Raw genomic sequence first — 21,548 nt, forward strand, 5'->3', positions numbered from 1 at the left:
GAGTAATGACATGAGCAAGTCAGTGAATCAGAGCTAGTTTCCCCTTTTAAGATAAGTATTTACTATGTTATTGAAAACTGTATTAATCTATGAACAATCTATTACCTAAAAATATTTTTATAAAATAGATAAATTTGCCCTAGAACACTAAGCATGAGCAGAACATAATTTATCTCAGGTGAACAGCAAACAGAAAACCACACCAGGAAAGTCACCTATAACAACCCAGTAATTGAAATCCATTAGCTTTCAGGACATAAATGTCAAGAAATAAAGGAAAACAAATTACCTGATTTACACTTAAACTGGCTTTATAGTAAAGCCACTCCATTTACAAAAGGCTTTGCACATATCAGTGGCAGCAGCATTTTATCTTGACACATGCTGAATTTTTCACAGACCTGCACTGCTACTTTCACTAGAGACCTGCTGGCTTCTTACTGCTACCCACAAATGCCAGCTCCATTCCTCAGCTTCCTCAGCTGATTCCACTCATTCTTACACCATGGAGACCCTGCAAGCTGGGATGGCAAACCCAGCATTTTGTGCTCATATCAAACTGACCAAAGCATCCATTTTGCTTGGCACTTCCTTGACTTATTTAGTCTGAACAAAAAGAATATTAACTATATTGACCTGAAAAAAGTGGGTAACAATAAATATGAAAAGTAGCAGACTAAGTTTCTCAGACTATCATAAAATATATGAAACAATGCAAGTGTTTCTTGAGTTATGACTTCACTTCCCATTAAGTCTTGGACTAATTGTGACAGGATACTAGCTTACATGATCATTTCTGCCCATTTCCATTTAGTTAAGGTAATTAAAGTACCTAATCTATAATATGGTTGAAATTTCAAATTCTTCATTACAAAAAACAGTCTGTAGAAAGGACTAAGACATGGGGTTTGACTTCTGAATTTATGATTCAGAAAAAGCAAAACAGTATTAATCAGACCCTCAATAGTCCCAACTATTGCAGGAAAATTCTGCAGTTTCCTTTTTTATAATCTCTAACACCAACAACACAACACATTTCTAGTAATGTTTCAAGTCCTTAAACATTGAGAAGTTAAGAGACATCAATTAAAACTTTCAATAGTTTAAAGGAAAAAAGGAAGTGAGGTTATGGCCTGCATTTATTTACCTCCCCACCACAATTACTGAAAAAGCACTTACTTTCCTATATCCTCAGAACAAGAAGATACCAACCTTTAGCCACACTGTTATAACATTGGTGAGGCCATTGGTTCTAACTGGCGTTAGAATATTGGTTCTCACGCTCTCATTGAGAACTCCATGAGTGCAGCTCTGAGGTTCAGGCTGACTTTGATAAGTGATGCTCCAAAGTTTCCACTCGCAGGCCACTGCCCAAGCTGCTCCTTGCCAAGATGCTCTAACCTGGCCTAGTCCCTGTCTGCCTTTATGGAGTAAGGAACTAAAATAAAACAGAGGCAACAACAGAACACAAAAGACAAATCTGACTCTTCAATCCAAGGGAAGGCTATTTCCTTAAAAAATACACTGAATTCTCTTTCCAACACTGTCTTGCATTTAAAAAAAGTTTTGAACAAAATGCAGAACAGGTCCCATAACCCTAACTATCCTCCCCTTCATTAGACTACAAACAAGCAGAAGCTGCTCTTTGACTGTTGAATCCTTGCCACAAAAAGAAGGCTGTCCAAGTTCATGAAAACTCATGAATTCAGCATTATTAAACACATAAGTTGTCTCCAGCTCTTGGAATCCCTGTACTGGAATAGGCAGCAATGTCTTAAAGCCTTCAGAGGAAATACCACAGCTCTTTGGCCTGGGTTTATACTCTTGTCCAACCCTCTGCTCTGGCTGCTGCTGAAACCAGGACTCCAACTTCACAGATATGCCAATAGTTTTCTTCGGCAGTTTTTCTTTTCCAATGAGCAAAAAAGCAAGTAGAAAATTGTATTTTACAGTACATTCTACTTCATCTGATCATGGCTGCTGAAGTTGAAGGACAAAAGTTGATAAAAATTGAACACTGCAACAAAGGTAAAAATGAGTAGGGGAAGAAATAGGCTGAAACAGAAGAAAAATTAACACTGAAAACTATGAAAGAAAAAAGTGAACTAACTGATAGGCAAAAACAAATTAAGTGGTCATGCTATAAATATATAACTACTTACTTGCTTTAAATTTCAAGAACCAGAAAACAAAATGTAACTTTTTGTGCTGGTTTCTGAAGCTCAAAGCCAAATTAGCAATTGTAAATTAAGTTTTTCAAGTCCTGCATTACTTCAATTTAAGTGACAACAGTAATGTATGGTATAAAAATTAACACCAGACAAAACTCAACCTGCCAGCACTGCTGCCATTTTCCAAGTGCACCAGAACATAAGATGAACCATCTGTGGTTCCAAGATGGGCAGCATTGTATCTATTGTATTTAGGAGATGGTATAGCAAAAAAAAAAAAAAAAAAAATTCTAATTCAGAAATGCCTTAGGGCAGCAGCTGCGAATTCACCTGTTACGTGTATCATTAATCACACTCTCTGAGACTATTAATTTAACCATTAGTACTTTCCAGATACATTTCAAGATTAATTCCTGCCACTCTGATCATCTCACGACTGACGCATCACTCAGGGGATGAATCTATCAGATTGCATTTCGTTATGAGACTTGGAGATTTCTGGTCAGGTGATCATGATTGCTGAGTGACACAAAGGCCAGAAACTGAGATCCTATTCCCTGCATTTAGCTTGCACTCTTGCAAGGCTTCCAAACATCCTCTAGACATTTATTCTCATTCTTTTTATTCCCTAGTGTACTTTATTCAAAAAAATCAAATAGCACAGAGAACTACAGAGAGAGATAAATTATTCTGATAGCTCCACACAACCAGTAAAAGTTGCTATACTGGATGACAGCAAAGGCTCAACTGGTCAAGAGTCTTACTAGCAGTAAAAACTGACAAATGGGCAAGTAGGAATTAGACACATGCCCAGTAATTTTCCCAGAAAACCATCTCAGAACCTGACAGTCAAGGGCGTCCTGAGCCACTCTCTGTAACATTTTTGTGCCACCTGCTCTTTGCAAATCCATTTAACTCTGCTTTTAATACCATATCCCTTTTATCTCATGGCACCATTAATTTTAACAGGCTTTGATGCAAGAACTGTAGTTTTCAGAGTTCTGTAATTATAAAAACATTGAGATGACCACATGTTCCCACATAGATTTTGATTTACATGGTCTCTGTTTTCAAAGATGTCTGGATGATCTGGAAGTCCTTATTTTCTAATTATAAAAACAAACTGACTTACCATAACAATATCTGTTAATAATTTTGTAATGATAGAGAATATCCCAGAGTTCATAAAATAAGGAAGTCAGATTTCTTAGGTGCAGTCTCAGAAAGTACAGCTTTGCTCCTTTTTAAAAAAGCATCATATATCCCTCTTCAAAATTTTTGTTATAGGAACTAAAACAGTTTAAACAAAAGGGTCACACAACATAACATATAACAGCCATATTAAATGCAAGTTTCATAAGGAATCCTGAATAAATGTCATCTCCTATTGATCATGTGTGCCGCTTAACACATTAAGTTCTACTAGCACCTGAATGTTATTTTTCATACAGTGAAATGAGTAATAGGAAATACTCTGATCTCAAAGCTGGGACTGCCCCAGCTAATTTTCTTCTTAGAGATAGGCATCTACTTTGGCATTCCACATCTATCTGGGAATATAGTTTTAGGTCTGTACTATCACCACCTTCATCAGCAGTATTTCATGGTCAATTTGCATAGCACTTCATTTAGCATCTAACTACAAGTGCTGCTCTGTAAGGAGGCATAATGTGCTCAAAGTCTAAAAAGCTTTTCTGTACACAGAACTCTCTGTACACAAAATTTTCCCTGCATTCATCTTTTTAAATTATGGAGTTAAAAGGGAAATTAAAAGCAGTAGCAAAGAAGTGCAATAAAACGGAGGGATTTAAAAAAATGTATGAATTGCTTTCCAGCAGATTACAGCTTTCAAAGAGCAGTTTAAAGCCATTATATTAGATGATAGATCAGAGATGGTGATGTATTTTAACATTCACAAGTAGAAACTTTATTTGTCATTATACTTTTTACATAGGAAATATTAATTTATTACCCTGATTTGGCAATACATCATGTCCCACTAAGCTTCCAAAATGCTTATTATATTAGTACCAATATTTATAATTAAGTTTTCTATCTGATTTGGAATACAGATGCCTTTTTCTACTAAATAACCAAGCTTTCTAGTTTCTGAAATCAAGCCCTACATATTTATAGTCTGCGACCATATCATCTCCTGACTTTCCTTCAGATGAACTAAGCAGAGGTTCTTGAGTTTTCATGATAAAGCAGGTGCTCCTGAATATCATCTACAATTATAAAACCCTTTTCTGAACACTCCAATCGCTTATCATTATTTCAGACTGATTACCCTACACCCTACAGAGAGAATCTAGAGTTCCTTCTCTCTCCAATGGGAAAGATCCCTTCTCACCTGCTACATAACACTGAGTATTCAGATACAGTCAGTTACCTAAGAAAAACAAGTACAATTTACTTAGTAAAATAAATTAACTTTGAAGTAGAACTGTATCCCAGAAGCACAAGCAATCTTTACTCCCCTCCCTACTTTGTTATGAAAGGCAAACATTACTACCTGGGAGCAATGGAGCACAGGCTCCTCAACTGACTTCTGCAGGCATCAGTCTTAGAGAAATAATTTTAAATAAGCAAATACATACACTGTGAGGCAGCACTGATAAAGAGAATAAAAGACCAGAAGCCAGCAGTCTCATCCAAAACATTTCCACGCCACAGCAATTTCCAGGAAGTACCACAGGAAGTAGTGGGAAAAAAAATGAAGATTCCATCATCAATGAAAAATCCTATATTATACCTGCATCCCATAAAATGTCTGAAGTCCTATTAGAAGACTGACACAGCTGCATAGATGCTAGTTTTCAATAACAACCATAATACTAACTTCCATACAGTTTAAAAAATGTTGGCAACTTATAAAACATCCCAAAACCTAAGCTGATTACAAGGACATGAAAAAAAATAATAAGCAATTCTATTTTACCAGTGTTCTGGTATACCTTAAACTACTTGTCCTGACTTTTTCTTTTTTTTTTTTTTTTTTTTCCTTATGAAAACTATGCATAAGGTGACCTGATTTTAAGGAAATCATTGCTTAAAAATCATTTCCAAAAAGACTGTTGCAAGGGACAAGAATATACAAAGGAAACACTTTAACAGAGCAATAGACTGAAAATTCATAAATGCCAAGATCAGCTTACAAGAGACAAAATGAGTCATAAATGTCTGTTATCTGTCTGGAGAACATGTCAGCTCAACTACATCCTAATGTGCAGTTAAACACCAACAAAAAGAGAAGGGCAGCAAATGCACAACAGAAACAAGCTGTAGAGCAAGGCTGATGTATTAGACAAGTGGGTTATAGGCAATGAGACGAAATTCAATACTGACAACAAGTCACATGGAATAGCAATAAACGGCACAGAGACACCCTGAGGAACACCAAACTGGAAAACAAGTCCAGAAGTGCTTTGGTTGGTGGCAAAGGTTGGTTTTTTTTTTCTTAAATCGTACAAAATAGACAGAAGGGAATCCTTGCTCTACTTTCAGAGGATTCTTTCAGTCTTTCCAAGTCTGCTCTTTTGATATTGAACCTTGAACCTTGTGTGTGCAACCACAAAAGCCTAGTACATGGAAGGGAGCCTTAGGTCTTTCAAAAGGCAAGTGTCAGAACTGCACCAGTTTGGACACCTTTGACAGTTTTTTAGGGAATGAACCATCGTGTGGTCAGATGTCCAGGCTGGTCAAGTGGGGATTAGAACTTTAACAACTTGAGCACCTACTGTAGCAGCAGTTTCCAGTAGGTAATGTTGGCAAATCTTAATGAGGCACAAGAAAACTTCTGTGGCTCAGGAGAGTCAGGAAGCACTATTGGTTTGTCTTGGAGTCCAAGCAGTTCCTGGAAAAACTCATATAGTAGCAAGAGGTGACCACTTAAGAGGTCAGTGGATGATCCCAAGTAAACAAAGGTATAGTTTAAAAGATATTGCAGCTGAATATACCAAAGATTAGGTGATATTTTTTTATCTCTTTTTTTTTTTTATGACAAACTATTTTTAGGGAGAACATTGATGTAATTTATTTTGACCTGTATAGAATTAACTATTGCTAATGCTATTTTGGGAAAGACCAGAAAAAGCAGATCCTCAAAAGGATTCAGGGATGATTCGCTAGGTGGTGTGGTATTAACAAGTTGTCAAGTCTCAGTACTAAATTTGGACTCTGTATAACATTTTCTGAGCTTCCATGACAGATGGCACAAGGTTATCAGCCTTTGCTGTGAAACAGGAGTGCTCCTATCCATTCTGAAAGGATTAAAATGGAGAAACAGTGCCAACTGATCAGAAGGATTTCGCCTAAATTCGAACTGGAGAAACCTGTAGAGCGTTCTTGAAATCATCTACAGAATTATGCAATCTTCACTTGAATTAAATTTGGAAAGACATTTTAGAAACCGCTTTAAAGGAAGCATCCTTCCTCATGGGAGGAATGCATCCACCGGGACCCCTCCGCTACAGAGCCTTTACATGATAAGCAAAATGTGAATTATGTGGTTATACCAATAAACAAGAATGAGGCACTTCATTTAAATTGCACATGAGAAATATAACATGAGGAGGTTGATGTTCTCCTTGTATTGTTATCTTCTGTGGATCTATCAAAGTAATTCAAAATTTAACTGTACTGGAAATGATTCACAGTAGGAGAAATTTAAGTTCCTTCTTTGATTTGAAATACTGATAAAAGCAGTGGCCCCAGCAGAGGTTCTAGGAAAAAGAACCAAATCCTTCTCAAAAGATACTGCATAGCAGGCATGCACATAAACATTTCAATTTCTCTTGTTTAACAAAATAATTTCTTTCCTTGAGTTACTATAAATCTCAGAAATGCTGTGGACACAACGTTTAGCAGGACTCCGAGCTAGGTCTAAACTAGAAGTCTTAAACTGCACAACAGGATACCATGTCAGCTCCCAAACATGGATGCACAGATATTCCTTGTAAAAGACTCATGTTTTCTAAGAGCATCTAAGGGGCGTCTGTTGAGCTATAGTCTTCAAAGTAAAGGAAATATCCTGTCCATTCTTAATCATAATTGAGAGTGCTGTTGATATTGTGGACCAAAATAGAAGAACAGGAAGAAGACAATTTTCACTTTAGATTCAGTGGTTCTGTCAGACAGTAATTTAGTAAATAATTGTATTAACTGAAACATGTACAGCAGCTTTGGCAGCAAAACAGAAATGCAATACTCCAGGAGCCATGCTAGAGCTGTTCAGTAAGCTGACAGCTGGTGAAAGACAGACTGGCCTGTATTTGACTTTCAAAATCCTTTGTCGATCAATACAAGCCTCAACTGTGAGGGTAACTATCACAGTATAAAATAAATTAGGAAAGTTATATAACAGCCCTAAAGAGTCCTACCTTTTTCACAGGCTTCCATGCACTGGGCTTCATACAGCAAGACCTTGTTAGTCCACCTGAATTAGCTGAAGACAATGGATTAAGAGGGGATCCAGTGTCTGCCTTGCCTGAAGATTCAGACTCCTGAGCACAGTGGAGGCAGAAAGCCCCAGTAGTGGCAGCAGCAGAACTCCAAAAGCAAAAAATTCTGTGACTCTTTCTTTGTTTACCAGATTTCTGACTCATTCTGGAAAAAGTAATTTTCTTGAGATACAATGCAACAGAAATATGAAGAAATTATGTTACCAACTCTGAGCGAGACAGAGCTGTGAGAGAACGGGAAAGAGAAGGTGGAACATAAACCCCTCTGGCAGGAAGCAGTGCCTGCAGGTAGCTGGAGCACCGGTTCAGTTCTTATCACCACTCCCTCAGTTCTTATCAGCACTGCTGTGATTAGCTGAGGTAACAACCTGCACATGCCAGCACCGCAGTCACAGCAGGGCTTGGAGGGAAGCAGCAGAGCCCCAACACTGCACAGGCCTGACTTCAGACCATTGCCCATATCAGGGAACCAGCAGGAGGCTGACAAAGTCTACATGGCTTTACATAGGTTGTGCCAGATAGTCCTAAAATTTATTGATACTATTATAATTTTAAAACAACCTATCTCTAAAATGTCAAGCAAATTTCACAGTCTTGAGAAGTTTTCACCTCTACTGTACACAGAAAATGTTTACAAAATTAACCAAAGCTTCCAGAGAAAGTCCTTTGATGCTTTGGTTAAACTACCAAAAACTTCCTGCTTTTTGGCCTATTGATTGGAACACATATTAATGCATTCCTCTTACAGAATAAATTCATACTGCTTTCATCACAGCTACAATGCCACTTTACAGAAAATGCAACCAGTATCAGAACTAATTTGCAAAAAAAACTCATACTTTTACAATTGTGTGATTTTACATAGCTTAAAAACAAGAATTAGGAAGGAAACTTAGTACAGTAAAACTCATGTTTCAGTTTCAGAAGGTGTGTTGTCATAAAGAAAATCATGCAAAGCATGTACTATTTAAAGCTGTTTTCTCCTGCATTCATCACAATATTAGCAGCAACAATATATACATACTTCAAAACTTCAATATATATCAAAATACAGGAAGGATAATAAATATTTCCCTAAGAAATCAATTTTTCAAGAAGTACAGTAAAAGAAGGATTAGGGTAGAGATCTGAGGGGGTTTTTTTTAATCATTATCTTCTTAACACGCCTTACAACACCTCTATGTGGTTGTGTGATTAGACATAGCATTTTGTACATGCCAGAACTATGTCCACAGTACTCCAATGACTCTGAGAGCAATAGTCTAGGACTAATGATGCAGTAAAACTTTTATCAAGAACTTAAAAGGAGATACACTAAGTCAAGAAATGACAGAGCTCAAACAACTCACAAAAGCAGTTGATAAGGTCTGAAATTTAAAATTAAGTTTTTGAAATGGCTATGTGGATTTAGGATTATTTTTCTGTCCTGATCCTTTTCATCTTTCCTAAAATATGTCCTAGAAAATAGAAGTAAAAATGAGCACAGGATATTCAAGGAGCTAAGCAATAATTCAGTACCACATGCTGCAAGTGCATGCTCAGTTACATGCTAAGAAAAGCCTCAGTGATTGCTGTTAGAACCAGTTTAATGACATGTGGAATTCAAAGAAAGCAGTTTCTGCATTTGTAGCACACCACGGACAGCTGGATTGACTGGCAAGAACAGGGGCTTCTCTGAGCTCTGGAAAGACTTCAGAGAAAAGCAGTGATCTTGATACAGGTATCATCCTTGACACACTGATGCATATCTCTTCTTAGGACAGCAGTTCAAATTACCAGTATTTGTCATTTGCATAATGGTATATTTACCAAGCTCATGGCACAATTATTCACCCTTGTGACAGTATAAATTTGTTATATGCTTGGTTTTACTGTAACCTTCCACTTTATACCACAGATTTGGCCTTTATTAAAAAAATTTTAAAATCTGATGACAAAAATTGATATATCAGCTCCTAATCAAATTCACTAATTCTTCTATTTGAGTGACTAACATCCCATCACAGAGAATGATAAAGAAGAAACAATAAAGGCCTCAAATTCCTGAGAATGTTAAATCTGCTTCCAGGACTCATAAAGAAGTCTGGTGTGGTTAGCTGGGCACCATGCACTTGGGCATGAGTGCATTCTTTTGGGCATAAACCAAGGGATAACTATAGCAAAAAGCAGTGCTACCATATCCATCATTAACTTCAGCCTTGTTTCTTTAGGATACAAGATCCTACCTCAAAATCCAAAGTCCTTTTACCATCTTGCTGGGGCAAGGGTGACCCAAGCAGGTCCCAGAGCAGGACAGGCATGTCCCATCTCCAGGAGTCATCTCCCTTTCACTGAAGATGGAGGGAACGAAGCAAGTGTGACCAATTTATACCATCCAAAAATGAAGGGACAGCTAAAACTGAGGCTTTTGTAGCAGATTCACAGGGGACACAGGAGACTACTTGAAAAACCACCAAATGATTTTGTATCTGTTAAAAATCACGACGTCACAACAATGACTCGATAAAGCTCACAATCACAGGCAGAATTTCTACAGGCCAGGCCAGAGAAGTACTTCACAACTAATTCTTATTTGGACTCTGCAAATGTGATCACATTCAAATGAGGGGAGTGTATCTCAAACGAACGGATATAAGATAACAAAAATGTTCAGAATGCTACAACACAGAACACAAACTGAAGAGAACTGAAAAACAAAATTGTACCACAATGAACAACCTCCAAAAGCCTTTTTCTGTCCTGAGGCTGGAATACCTGCAATGGCTGGATAAGGTGTGAGCACAGTACAGCACCCTTCCAGAGGAAGTGGCTTCAACAAGCTCTTATGTTTTCAGTGCATGACTTCTGAATATGCTCATTAAGGCTTTTTTACCAACCACTTCAAAATATTTTGTTTTTTCCCCTCCTTATGGCCATGAACATGTATAAGCAGTTATTTTTAATGAAGAACTGTCAGAGCTATGAAAAAATCTGGCAGGCTTTCCCAGAGGTAAGCAATCTTTTCCATAGCAGAAAAATAGAACAAACACTGTGATATCCACAGAATCACGGCTTTGGATTGAAGGGATCTCAGGAACTTTACCTGGTCCAACCCTCACTCAAAGAAGAGTGTATTCCATATTTTATTTATAAGCAGATTTCTAGGCCTGACTAGTCAGTCTAATTCATGCATTCCAATTTTACTTTTTCAAGTTTTAAACAAGAGCAACTATAATTTTTATTCAAAAGGTTAATACTATATATTTTTACTTTAAAAAACCTGTATTTAAAAGCTATTAGGTCTACCTAATGCATCACTTGGAGTTGTATAATGACCCATTAGAGAAACTACAGGATGCAACTTCCACATCAAGTACAAGAAGCAACAAGAAAGTCAGAATTCCCCTCTAAGCTCTCCTATTCATTGTTTACTCCAAATTCATAGGCAAAACAGGTAGTAATAAGCAGACTTCAGAGGAAGTGCCAATTTACTATTTTTGTATTACTAATAAAATTACAGTGTCTGAGGGTAACACATTTTTCCTTCTTTTGTAAGTTTTTGTAGTATTTCAAGATAAATCATTCAAGAGATCTTGACTAATGATGAATTTCACTTGACAGTAGCAAAACAAACTTAATCTCCCATGTTTAAATAATTCTGACATTTCAGCATTGTTCCATAGGTCTTAGTCATATTTTCCAAAGATACTAATTTTCTAATGCCAATAAGTTTAAATTTCTCTCAGTGTCAACCTTAAGAAGTCATTAAAAAGCCACACAATTAAAATTTGACTTGCTTGCTTTTACCTGACTTTGAATGATGATTAAGACAAACATCACATAGAGCAGATGGATAGTGAAGTTGAAAAATGTCATGTTTTTCTTACAGACTGCACTACTGAATGTACACCCTGTATGTAAGGGAGACATTCCTTCATCTGTGTATTATTAGTAGCCAAAAAACCTAGAAAGCTGTTACAGAATTGAATTTATTATGTTAGCTAGAGTTAAGGTTTTAAATTATTTAATTCTTTACGTAAAATTCCTTAACCATTAAATACGTAGTCTATTTGATTTGACATCTTACTAGAGCTATGGAATTGATATTTCTTAACTACGTTATTGCCCTCCAGAGCTAGGCAGCAGAATGCTGACTACATTTCAATATTTCACTGTTTCATTAGGATATTTCATATTTAAAATTGCTGGAGGCTCATCACTTGCAAAATAAATAAAAATCCAACCTCATTTAGTGTTTCCATTTTCATGCTTTAATGCTAGAAATCATACCGAGCTCTTTAAGATAAGAAAATGAAAGCAGACAGAAAACGCCATCCATAAATAAGAGATTATACAAAATCATGCATATATAAATAATTGCTCTTTCTGACTAGCAAGTAACCAGAAAACATGCAGACACAATCACTTTAACATGTGGCATATTACCTGGGTGGAGCTGGCAGCCACAGAAATGCAGTCAATGAAGCCATGTCTCCGAGTGAAAAATGCCACTATCTGCTGCCACCGGGAAGGCTCAGCCCGTAACTCATCTGTTGAGCCTTTCTTTGCCCACTGCTTCTGTTTGGGGCCTACCGAGCTGTGGCTGGAGCCAGTGTTGCCTCGACTGGCGCGAGAATAGAGGAGTGTGTTATTTCCGAAAATGTAATTCATCTCTGCAGCTCTGCAGGTGGTTGCCAGGCAGTCTTAATTCCCTACCAGCTGCTGAGTGGTGAATGAGCAGGAAAAAAAAAAAATGCAGATAGAATTACAGCAGCATCGTTTACAAACCAGGAAAACAAAATTCTTGCTAGCTGATGCTATATTTCTTCCACGGCTTTCTACCTCTTACATTCCCTCTCTACCTGTGATTACAATGAGTATAATATTGAGCAATTAAAAAAAAAAAAGGCACTAAGCAAAGGTTTTCCTTATTTTTCCTTTTCAGAACGCACAGGATGAAAACCTTGCTTTCTCTTCCTAGCTGCCAACAGATATTTAAGGGAAACTGGGCAGCAGGTACAGTACAACGTTACAAATTCACAGCTATGAGGATGGTGGTGGATGATAACAGCTACTGGGTGGAGAAAGCACAGATCAAAAATAACCAAGTTTCAATCACTGCCTGTAGAAATATCCAATAGCATCTTTTCACTTCCTTGCCTGCATAAATTATGAACCTGAAGCAAATAAAACAGGGAATATAGAGCAGAGCTGCACTTTTCACTGATTCTGTCTTTATGAAACCATTCCACAGAGCAGAATGACTTTAATACCATGTTCAAAACAAATATTTAAGAAACAACTGTTTGCCAATTTCTTCTTGTTTTACCCTGTTCTTTTGTGCATAAAACAGCTATAGAGGAAGTGAATTACAGTGCCACAAAACATTCTGTGTTGTGTATTGTGTATCAGAGGATTCCTAGTGAAGTTGTTCTACTGTGGTTTCAGGTTTTTTTAAACCTCAAGAAAATCAGAGACTAAGATTAAACACTACGAGTCCACACTCTGTTCTTATTCTGTGAATAACGTGTCATGTTCATAACACCTATGACCAAATTTCTGTGACTGCTGTAAGCATATTATAATAACAATATATATATATCTTTCTGACTCAACATTACTTCTCAAAAGCACAAGAATAATTCAAAACCAAAAAATTCTTACTATTCACTAATGACTTCCCAGTAAGATTATTTTGCTCTCCCATGCACACAATTATTACTGTTACAGTTCTTCTCTGCCCTCTGCATAGCAAGAAAAGAATTCAGAATAATTAGCTTGAAGATTATATGGAACTCAAGTTACCTTACAGAACTCACCATTCAAATTTTTATAGCAAACTAGTAAACAAAAAATCCTCCAGCTAACATCAGAGGGATTATTTTGAAATCAGTTAAATGTCAAGCTTTCAATACCAGCTCATCTCTGGAAAGCCAAAAGTTATTAAAACAATTTGTGATATATTTATACAGTCATGATCATAGCACCAGGGCAATCATTTTAAAACTTAAGAGTTTTAAATCATTTAAAAACTCTTCATACGACAAAGTCAGAAAAATTCCTTACAACACAGGCACATAATTCTAAAAATCCACTGCTTCATGATGTGCATTTTAGTGCAGTTACAAATTCCCTCACGTACTTCTTGGGGTGCAACATAATCTGCAGTTTAACAAATTCTTACTGACAGCTATCCTATTCTGAGTAACAGTTTTTTTCCTGCTGGCTTCTATTACAAGCAGAAATAAGAAGTACATTAATTGAAATGTGTCTTAGCGAGATCAATGCACCATTTACTTCTAGTCACCAGTACAGCTCAATAACACACCACATGCCAATATTCTGAGCACACCTTTCAGACAGACTTTATTAATATTTATAAAATACAATGGCTTATCACTGTAAGTTATATGAAACTGGATCTGACTTGTGCAGTGTTCTTAAAGCTAGGAGCATAAGATAGATAATGGAGTTGAGAAATGCCTGAGACACAGTAGATACCACTCTTTCAAATGGACAAGCTTCTCATAATGGGAATTTTTTCACAGGAAGATGCAACACTTCCTGAGCCCTACCTTTTTCCAGACACAAAAAACACACCTAGCCTGAAAAATACTATGAATTTATTACCAGAGAAACTGATCAATCCCTGGCTATGACTGAAGGTGTTTGGAACAAGGTACAAATTATATACTTTGAGTACCAAGTCTTTTTATAAAGAGTCAAGGTGAAAATATTTTCAATATTTTTCTACATATGGCCTTGAATGTCAACACTGCTATACAGTTTAATATATATCCTAGAGAACAAGCATTTGTCTAACATTCAAAAGAACTTCTTCAAGAATACATTTTTCTCTCTGTTTGCCCCATAGGCCCCATAAAAAGTCACATAGAAGAATACTGTGCAAAATTCTGGAAGAAAACGCCACAATATATGGACAAGAAATGTATCAAGCAGCTATTTTTTGTTACTGTTATATCAATCTGTCTGAAGATGAGAGGTTTGCTGTGTTTTGAGGCAGATTCCTTCAAGGCTGATTCCCACACAGCCAACAATCCAATACGGCATCAATTACAAAGTGATTTTAGAAATCAGCACTGCAGGAAAGCATCACATGGATAAAAAGCTTCCTGAAAGTGAAGCAATGATGATTTAATTTCATTTGAGAGAGAAATCTAGAAAAGTACTTAAGGAAGAGGTTATGCAATCCTGCTGGTGATGCAAGGCAGCAATCTGTGTCACCTACACTCCATATGGATGCAATGATATCGAGCAAGATCTGCTGACGCCTAAGCAGATACAGTTGCAGTTATTTGTAGAAGGAGCCGGTACTGTGGTAATGAGAAAAACCCTGATTTTTATATGCTACAAAGCAACCTGAAGATAAAGGCAAAGCACAGCTCCACAGATGGCACAAAACCAGGATAGCACAAAGGAGTCCAGATTAGAAGAATGGTCACTTGTAGAGTTGAAAAAACAGTGGGAGGTTGTGAAAACAAGGACTCATTCCAGTCAAAGAGCATTTCAACAGAGGGTCAACCACCTACAAGTAGCAACTGGAAAAAGTTCTATTTGCACAGAAAAGGCAATATACAGAGAAAGGAAAATCATCAACACAGATGTCACAGCTGGAATTGCATCTGTGAACGATTGCTTTCAGAGTCAAAAGGCAGAATAGGGAGGCTCATCAGGAAACTGCAGGAAGTCTTAAAAGGACTTCCATCCTAGAGAACTTCCTAAAAGGACTTCCAAAAGAACTTCCATCACCCCTTTTCCATATTCTGGATATTGATCTGATGGGACTAAAATTAAAATCAAAGCAAACAACACCACACACTAAAACAAAACAAAAAACACTATTTACTATTAGGCAAGAATTGAGAATTTGCAGATTTGAAAAGATTCCTGCCCCAAAACAAAACAGCACATAATCAAAGATTTCTACATCAGCACGCATATCTCTACGGGTTGAGAAATTTACTGCAAGATTCATCTGCATTTATAGAGGCTACAGAGTAATATTATTTGTCTGTGGCCAATTAGCAAGATACAGTAATCACAGTGGTTATTAAATGTAAAAATCAACATCAAATACTTGGACTAGAATTCCTCTGACTTTATATCCAAGCACATTGTTATTATCAGCTTGCTGAGACAAGTCAAAACATGACATAATGCTATATTTTAAACTCAGATAAAGTTTTCCTGGGCATAACTGTACAAGAATGCATACCTAAAATTAAAGAAGCACAGCAGCAAAAACTGTTTGCAAATGAAAACAGCAGTTATATCTCAACTACCCTTTCTAAACAAAAACCAACAGTCCCCCTGAAGCATTTGAAAAGTGTCTTATATTAGTTTTACCATCATTTGGTTAAACAGAGTATTGGCTAAGATAAGCACAGACCCTAAAGGAAAAAAACCTGATTGTCTTAACAGAGAAAATTCAAGGATCACCTAAAGCAATTGCAGGGACTTATTTTATTTTGAATATCAGTTAGGTTTTGACCAAAAACAGAGGAAAAAGAAATGTTCAGAACTTGGATATTCAAACATAAGATTACACAACTTAAACTCTTCAGGCATGGGAACAAAAGCAATACTGAAAATTTAGATACAAGCTCACATTTCTTTCTTACACATTTCAGAATTCTGATTGAACAAACTTTTACTGGCATAAGTTTAAGGCTCATAAACAAGTATATGCAGTATTCTAAACCAAAGCCCAGGAGTTCAGGACACAAATACTGTGGAGAAAAAAAATTGTCAACCCTTTCTGCTAAGAGATGCTATAAAGTCTACCTTAACTTTTAGTTCAGATAGGACTGAAGGACAGTTCTTGACCAAATGGCATTTACATAACCAATTAAAAGTACATCTCTTACTGGTGAAACCAACTTATAAGTAAACATCTCAGCAAAATTATTCTATAATGAGCTATTTCAGTATAAATATTTAATATAAAAGATCATTACCTTATTACTCACAATACACCTCAGACAACCTATCAATCTGGGCAGATTTAACTGCCTGGTCTTCCGCACCCTGCTCATGAACCTCCTGCCCATCTTTTTGGCAGGCCAGACTGACAAAAACATCTTGTGTTTAATGCAAGTCTCCTTAGGTTTGCTTCAGTCATCAAAATGAACCCAGCTGCACCAAGAGCTCAGGGAAAATCTCTGGTGAAAAGAGTTCAACCCCTTTCTAGGACAACTTGCTGTTGATTACTGTATCGTAGGTTGTTCTAATGTTTGGATTAATCCACACTCCATCTGTTACAGTTTTTCTTTCTTGTCTCTGTTGACAAGAATTTATTTTGCAGATGCTCACAGAGAACTGGGTAGATTTGGTCAACTGCTTCTTACTATAAAACACAAACTGACACCATTGCATGTATTTCCATATTCTTAAATTACAGGAGTTTAAAATCAGAAACCTATCAAGAACTTGGGCAATGCATTTTAATTAAAGACTGCATAACAGCTCCTCTCAACTGTGACCACTGAAGTACGATACTAGTCGGAAAATAAGTATGCCTGAGAGTATGTTCAAGTTTTTCTTCATGATTCCCAGTATTCTATGTATATTCCTAACACCAGAAGCACGGACTTTTTGCTGAAGATAGCAAAGCTTTACAAGTTCTCAATTTAGAAAAAAGTAACAGATTGCAACCTTTTCACAATCATAACCCAACTTGCAAATTACATGTTAACTGATCTTTGATTTCTAAATGGAAACCGTATCTTCAGGTTAAGCCGCCCTACCTGCTCAGACTGGAGCTGGATAAGAAAATCTACTGGAGCAAAGAGGAAGTTAAAATTACTTTGGCTGTTGGCTAACCCTGAACCCGCACGGTGCAAATCATGAAGACCACTATCCTTCCTGAGAGCAGAAAAACTCTCCCAATTAACAGAGAAGGTAGGTTTAACAGCAGTTCCACAAGCTCTAAAAGACTTCTGGGGAAGCACTTGAGAAAACACAAGGGATTGGAGAGAAGACGCACCAGGAGATAAAAAGAAGGGAACCTATTCATATTATCAGCACCAGATTTGGGTACACATGGAAAGGACATTGTTAGCATTGAAGGACAGATGTGTAAATATGCACATTTATATCTATATATATATATGCACATTTATATATATATATATGCACATTTATATAACAGCTATTTCCATACAGTTTGATGGGAAGGAGTTAAATAAAGGTGCTTGTTTGCAGTTGAAGAAACAAGTAATGTATGCTGTAATACCTTGGTTGGTATAGCTAGAAACCAAAAGACCACCAGCAGTTGAAAGATTATTGCAAAATCAGAGGCTGACTATAGATCACTGTATTTAAAGGCTACAAAACAACTATCACCTGCTAATTTATAGTTCTGAATATAAATTTTAATTTCTGAAATAACCATTCCCTAGTAATTTTCATCATTTTAGAGACTCAGTGTTATTGACTGTAGTTTCATTGTTATCTCCCAAGTCAACTCTTTACCAAATGGAGGGGTCAAACTAGCTCATTCTTCATTCCACAGTAGCTGCCCTCTGACCATTCTTGTTGTTCTTCTTTGAGTATCTAAATTTGCCTTCTTAATCAAGATAATGAACGGTGGAGATTTCTGGAGTGATAAGATAATGCAGTTTTATTCCCATTTGCTTCACTGATTATTCCTTGTATTCCATTTGCCTTTTTGACTGTAAATTGAGTACTGAGATGATTATTCCATTAATCTGTTATAACCCTGAGCTCTTATTCCTCTTATGCAGGAATGATGATGCAATGAGAATACAGGTTCTTCCGAGATCCTTCTGATAACCTCCATCCATGATTACCCATCTTCTTCCTTACCATTTACTTTCATTCTGCTGTTGGTTTGGTTTTGGTGGAGAATTTTTGTTTGCTTTGGGTTTTTTTAGCAACTAAATCTCTTTTTTTTTTCTTGTTTTATGACAGCTTAAGTTTCTCTGTAATCTTTTTTGAGTTGCATCCATTGTGTGCATCTAAAAAAGCCTAGAAACCTACATCAACAAGATGATCTTTAAGCACATGCTTTTAAGGGATTTGTGCAGCAGAAATTCTCTTTGCAATACGTTCATTGCTTTCTCATCTCTCATTTCTCCACCTGCTCACTGATTCTGCTCTTCAGAACAGTTTCACAGTGTTTTGCCAGTACAGAAATGAGAGCAAGTTCCAATTTCTCCTGTCCCTCCTGGAAGCTATTTTAAGAACAAGTACCACCTTGCCATATCTTACTCCTGTGATACCACAGTCAGGATAAATGGGCTATTACACAGCACTGTGGCACTAATAGATAAGCAGCTTCAAATCAGGGTTAATTTCAAACCATTAAGCTTAAATACCACTAGGTCCTAGAAATACTTTCCCAAAGATGACTAAACATGTGAAAGAAGCAGGCATACACGAAGTGGGCACAAGATATTTATTTTACAGACACAGTGCATGTAGTCAGCAGAAGTGCTGTGCTAGCATTACAAAGCCTGCCTCAGCAAAGGTTTGGGTACCACTGACATACTATTAGACTTTTTTTTGGAACTATGTGTTTGCTTCACAAAGCTTGGGATATGGAGCACAAAACCACAAGCTGCTGCTTTATAAGCAAGAGGAGAGGAAAGGCTGAAGGACATACTCCTCACCCTACAGGCACTCAGCACTAGGTCAAATAAAATGCCCAACTAACCTACTGCCTCTCTCAGCAGTGAAGGTGTAGAGTGATCCTTCCCTACTCAGTACACCATCACAAGCTCCAACAGAGGTTCACAGAGCCAAAGAAGGTAAACTGTCTTACTGCTTTTACTCTAATAAAAGTCTACTTGCACTCTAATGCAAACTGAGCCTGAATATTTTCTCCCAGATCTGACACTGCAAGGGGTAAGCAGAGATAAAGCACAGGGGTACTGGAACTGGGCAGAACTACTGCTGCAAAGGTATTCCCTGGGTGCTTTGGTTAGAATTTGGGGGTAAAACTTTACTCTTTTATTCAACGGGGAACAGTACTTCACCTCAGTTTGAAGCATTTCATTGTTCAGAAACAGGAAAACAGTAACTCATTTGCATTTAATATCCTAATATTATGAAGTCATAGTTTTATTCACTGACATAACTTTATGTAATCACAAAAGAGTCCTCCAAGTGCTTTAAATGGATAAACAACATTAATACACATGTTCCCTTTGGTAAAGGGAAGTGGGGATTTTTACTGCATCACCTGAAGCACAAGTGCCATAGCAGAATACAACAGCCCCAGCCAGAATGACAGGTCTGTGCAGGGGGTGGAACAGGCAGCCAGCAATGGGAAGGCTGATCCCTGCACTGCCTGTCCTCAGCATCCCCTGTGCAGGGATAACCATTCCTGGGAACATGTGAGGACAGGAGAGTGGCCAACTGTGCAGCATGAAATACAGACAAGAGTCCAGGATTATGGAACTACAAGTTAAAGACTTCCCCCACAAACCCATACCTATTTCTCACAATTCCTAGTGTTCCGCTACTCCACTGAATGCTTGCACAAAGCTGTTCTAGAGATACCAAATATTCAACCAGTAGAATGTCTTTAGCTCCTTATAGATATACGATTCAGTCAGTAATTAAAATTTTCATTTATAGCATGAATAAGCAATTTTAGGACCCTCACTAGACTAAAGCTAGTACAATGTTCCAACTAAAATACTTCTGTTCAGCTGTCCGTATCTGTGACACATGAAAGGAACAAACCAGTGCAGGCATTTTCCTCATACCCCTGGAAGATTGGTGCTATGTGAAAACCTCCAGAGACAGATCATGGACAAAGATTTGATTAAAGGAAGAAGAACAGCAGAAACTTTTCTCAACCAGTAAGCCTAGCCTCATGTTACCACATGCAGCCACATGATAGTATCATTTATAAACTTATCAACTACGTTGAGAAGTTTTTAAGAGCTTGTGCAAATTTCAAATGGGAATTATGGTTATAATGAAATTGCATCGAATATTACAATATTAAGAATTTATTTCAGAGCAGGATAAGATTTATCATGTTATATTTATCATGGTATATTTTTCCAGTACAAGATATATTTAGCAGCTTACAAATTATTACATGTTTCCTTTAGAGCTTCTGCATTAAAAGTGAAATATTAGCCCCAAATACCAGATATTACAGAAATATATGGAAGCCCCAGTCAGGTTCTACACTCAAATACTGAATTATCATGCTACATCATATATATGAGATAAATAATCTGTCATGCCCAGGTGGCTCTAAATAAAGATTACTGTTTTGGTGGGGTTTTTTTGTCTCATTGCACCATGACCCACTGTTTTGTAGCCCTGTAATAAAGCCCTGTTATTCAAAGCTTTTTTTTCCTTGATAGAAAACTTCAGCTTCCACTCCACAATTGAAAAGCTTGCTTGGTACCATATAATATCTGTGACAGTTTTCACGTGATGGGAGCTGTTTAATACCATCACATCTTAGCTGCAAACCCGTCGCTCGGAAGGGGCAGCGATCTCGCTGTCCCGCAGCGCTGCATTCCGGGTTGCATTGCAGCAAACCCTGCTGCAGCGTCGCCATCTCGCGGCCATGCAGAGCAGCGCATTTCAGAACCCGGGACCGCACACCGGAACCACGCGTTCCCAGCGGGAATTGGAAACCCCGCACTGAAGAAATTCTGGTACTAGCTGCCAACCTACCTGAACATATTCTTCAAAAACTTTGGTACATAATATCTATGAATGAATTGAAGTTTGACCATTTTCACTATTTCTTCATGATTCTCCTACCATTAAATACTTTTTAAAAAGCTGTTTCACAGCATTAGCATTCCATTTCACACAGGACTAGAGAACAGAGGACACAATCTCCTGGGCCAAGTTTACTTGTTACGTGAGACATAGGAAGCAAACATTTCTTCTTAAACTGACAAAGATCCACTCTAAC

At 37.3% G+C, this 21,548-nt stretch overlaps 1 protein-coding gene across 21 annotated transcripts in view; it reads right to left on the reverse strand.

Moving 5' to 3' along the window:
* The window catches only part of DLG1 (discs large MAGUK scaffold protein 1), a 142,136-nt gene that overhangs the window by 65,120 nt on the left and 55,468 nt on the right, over positions 1-21,548 (reverse strand). Inside the window, exon 1 of one of the 21 annotated variants that reach the window (XM_030280156.4) lies at positions 12,059-15,624. The exons of 15 other annotated variants lie outside the window; for them this stretch is intronic. In XM_030280156.4, coding sequence (XP_030136016.1) covers positions 12,059-12,283 — 225 coding nt within the window. In that variant the 5' untranslated portion in view covers positions 12,284-15,624. Of the gene's footprint in view, positions 1-12,058; positions 15,625-21,548 lie in introns of those variants that run through there. 5 more of the 21 variants (XM_030280157.4, XM_030280153.4, XM_072933282.1 and 2 more) reach the window with 5 other exon arrangements.

Source organism: Taeniopygia guttata, chromosome 9, assembly GCF_048771995.1.
Source record: "Taeniopygia guttata chromosome 9, bTaeGut7.mat, whole genome shotgun sequence".
Taxonomy (NCBI): Eukaryota; Metazoa; Chordata; class Aves; order Passeriformes; family Estrildidae; genus Taeniopygia; species Taeniopygia guttata.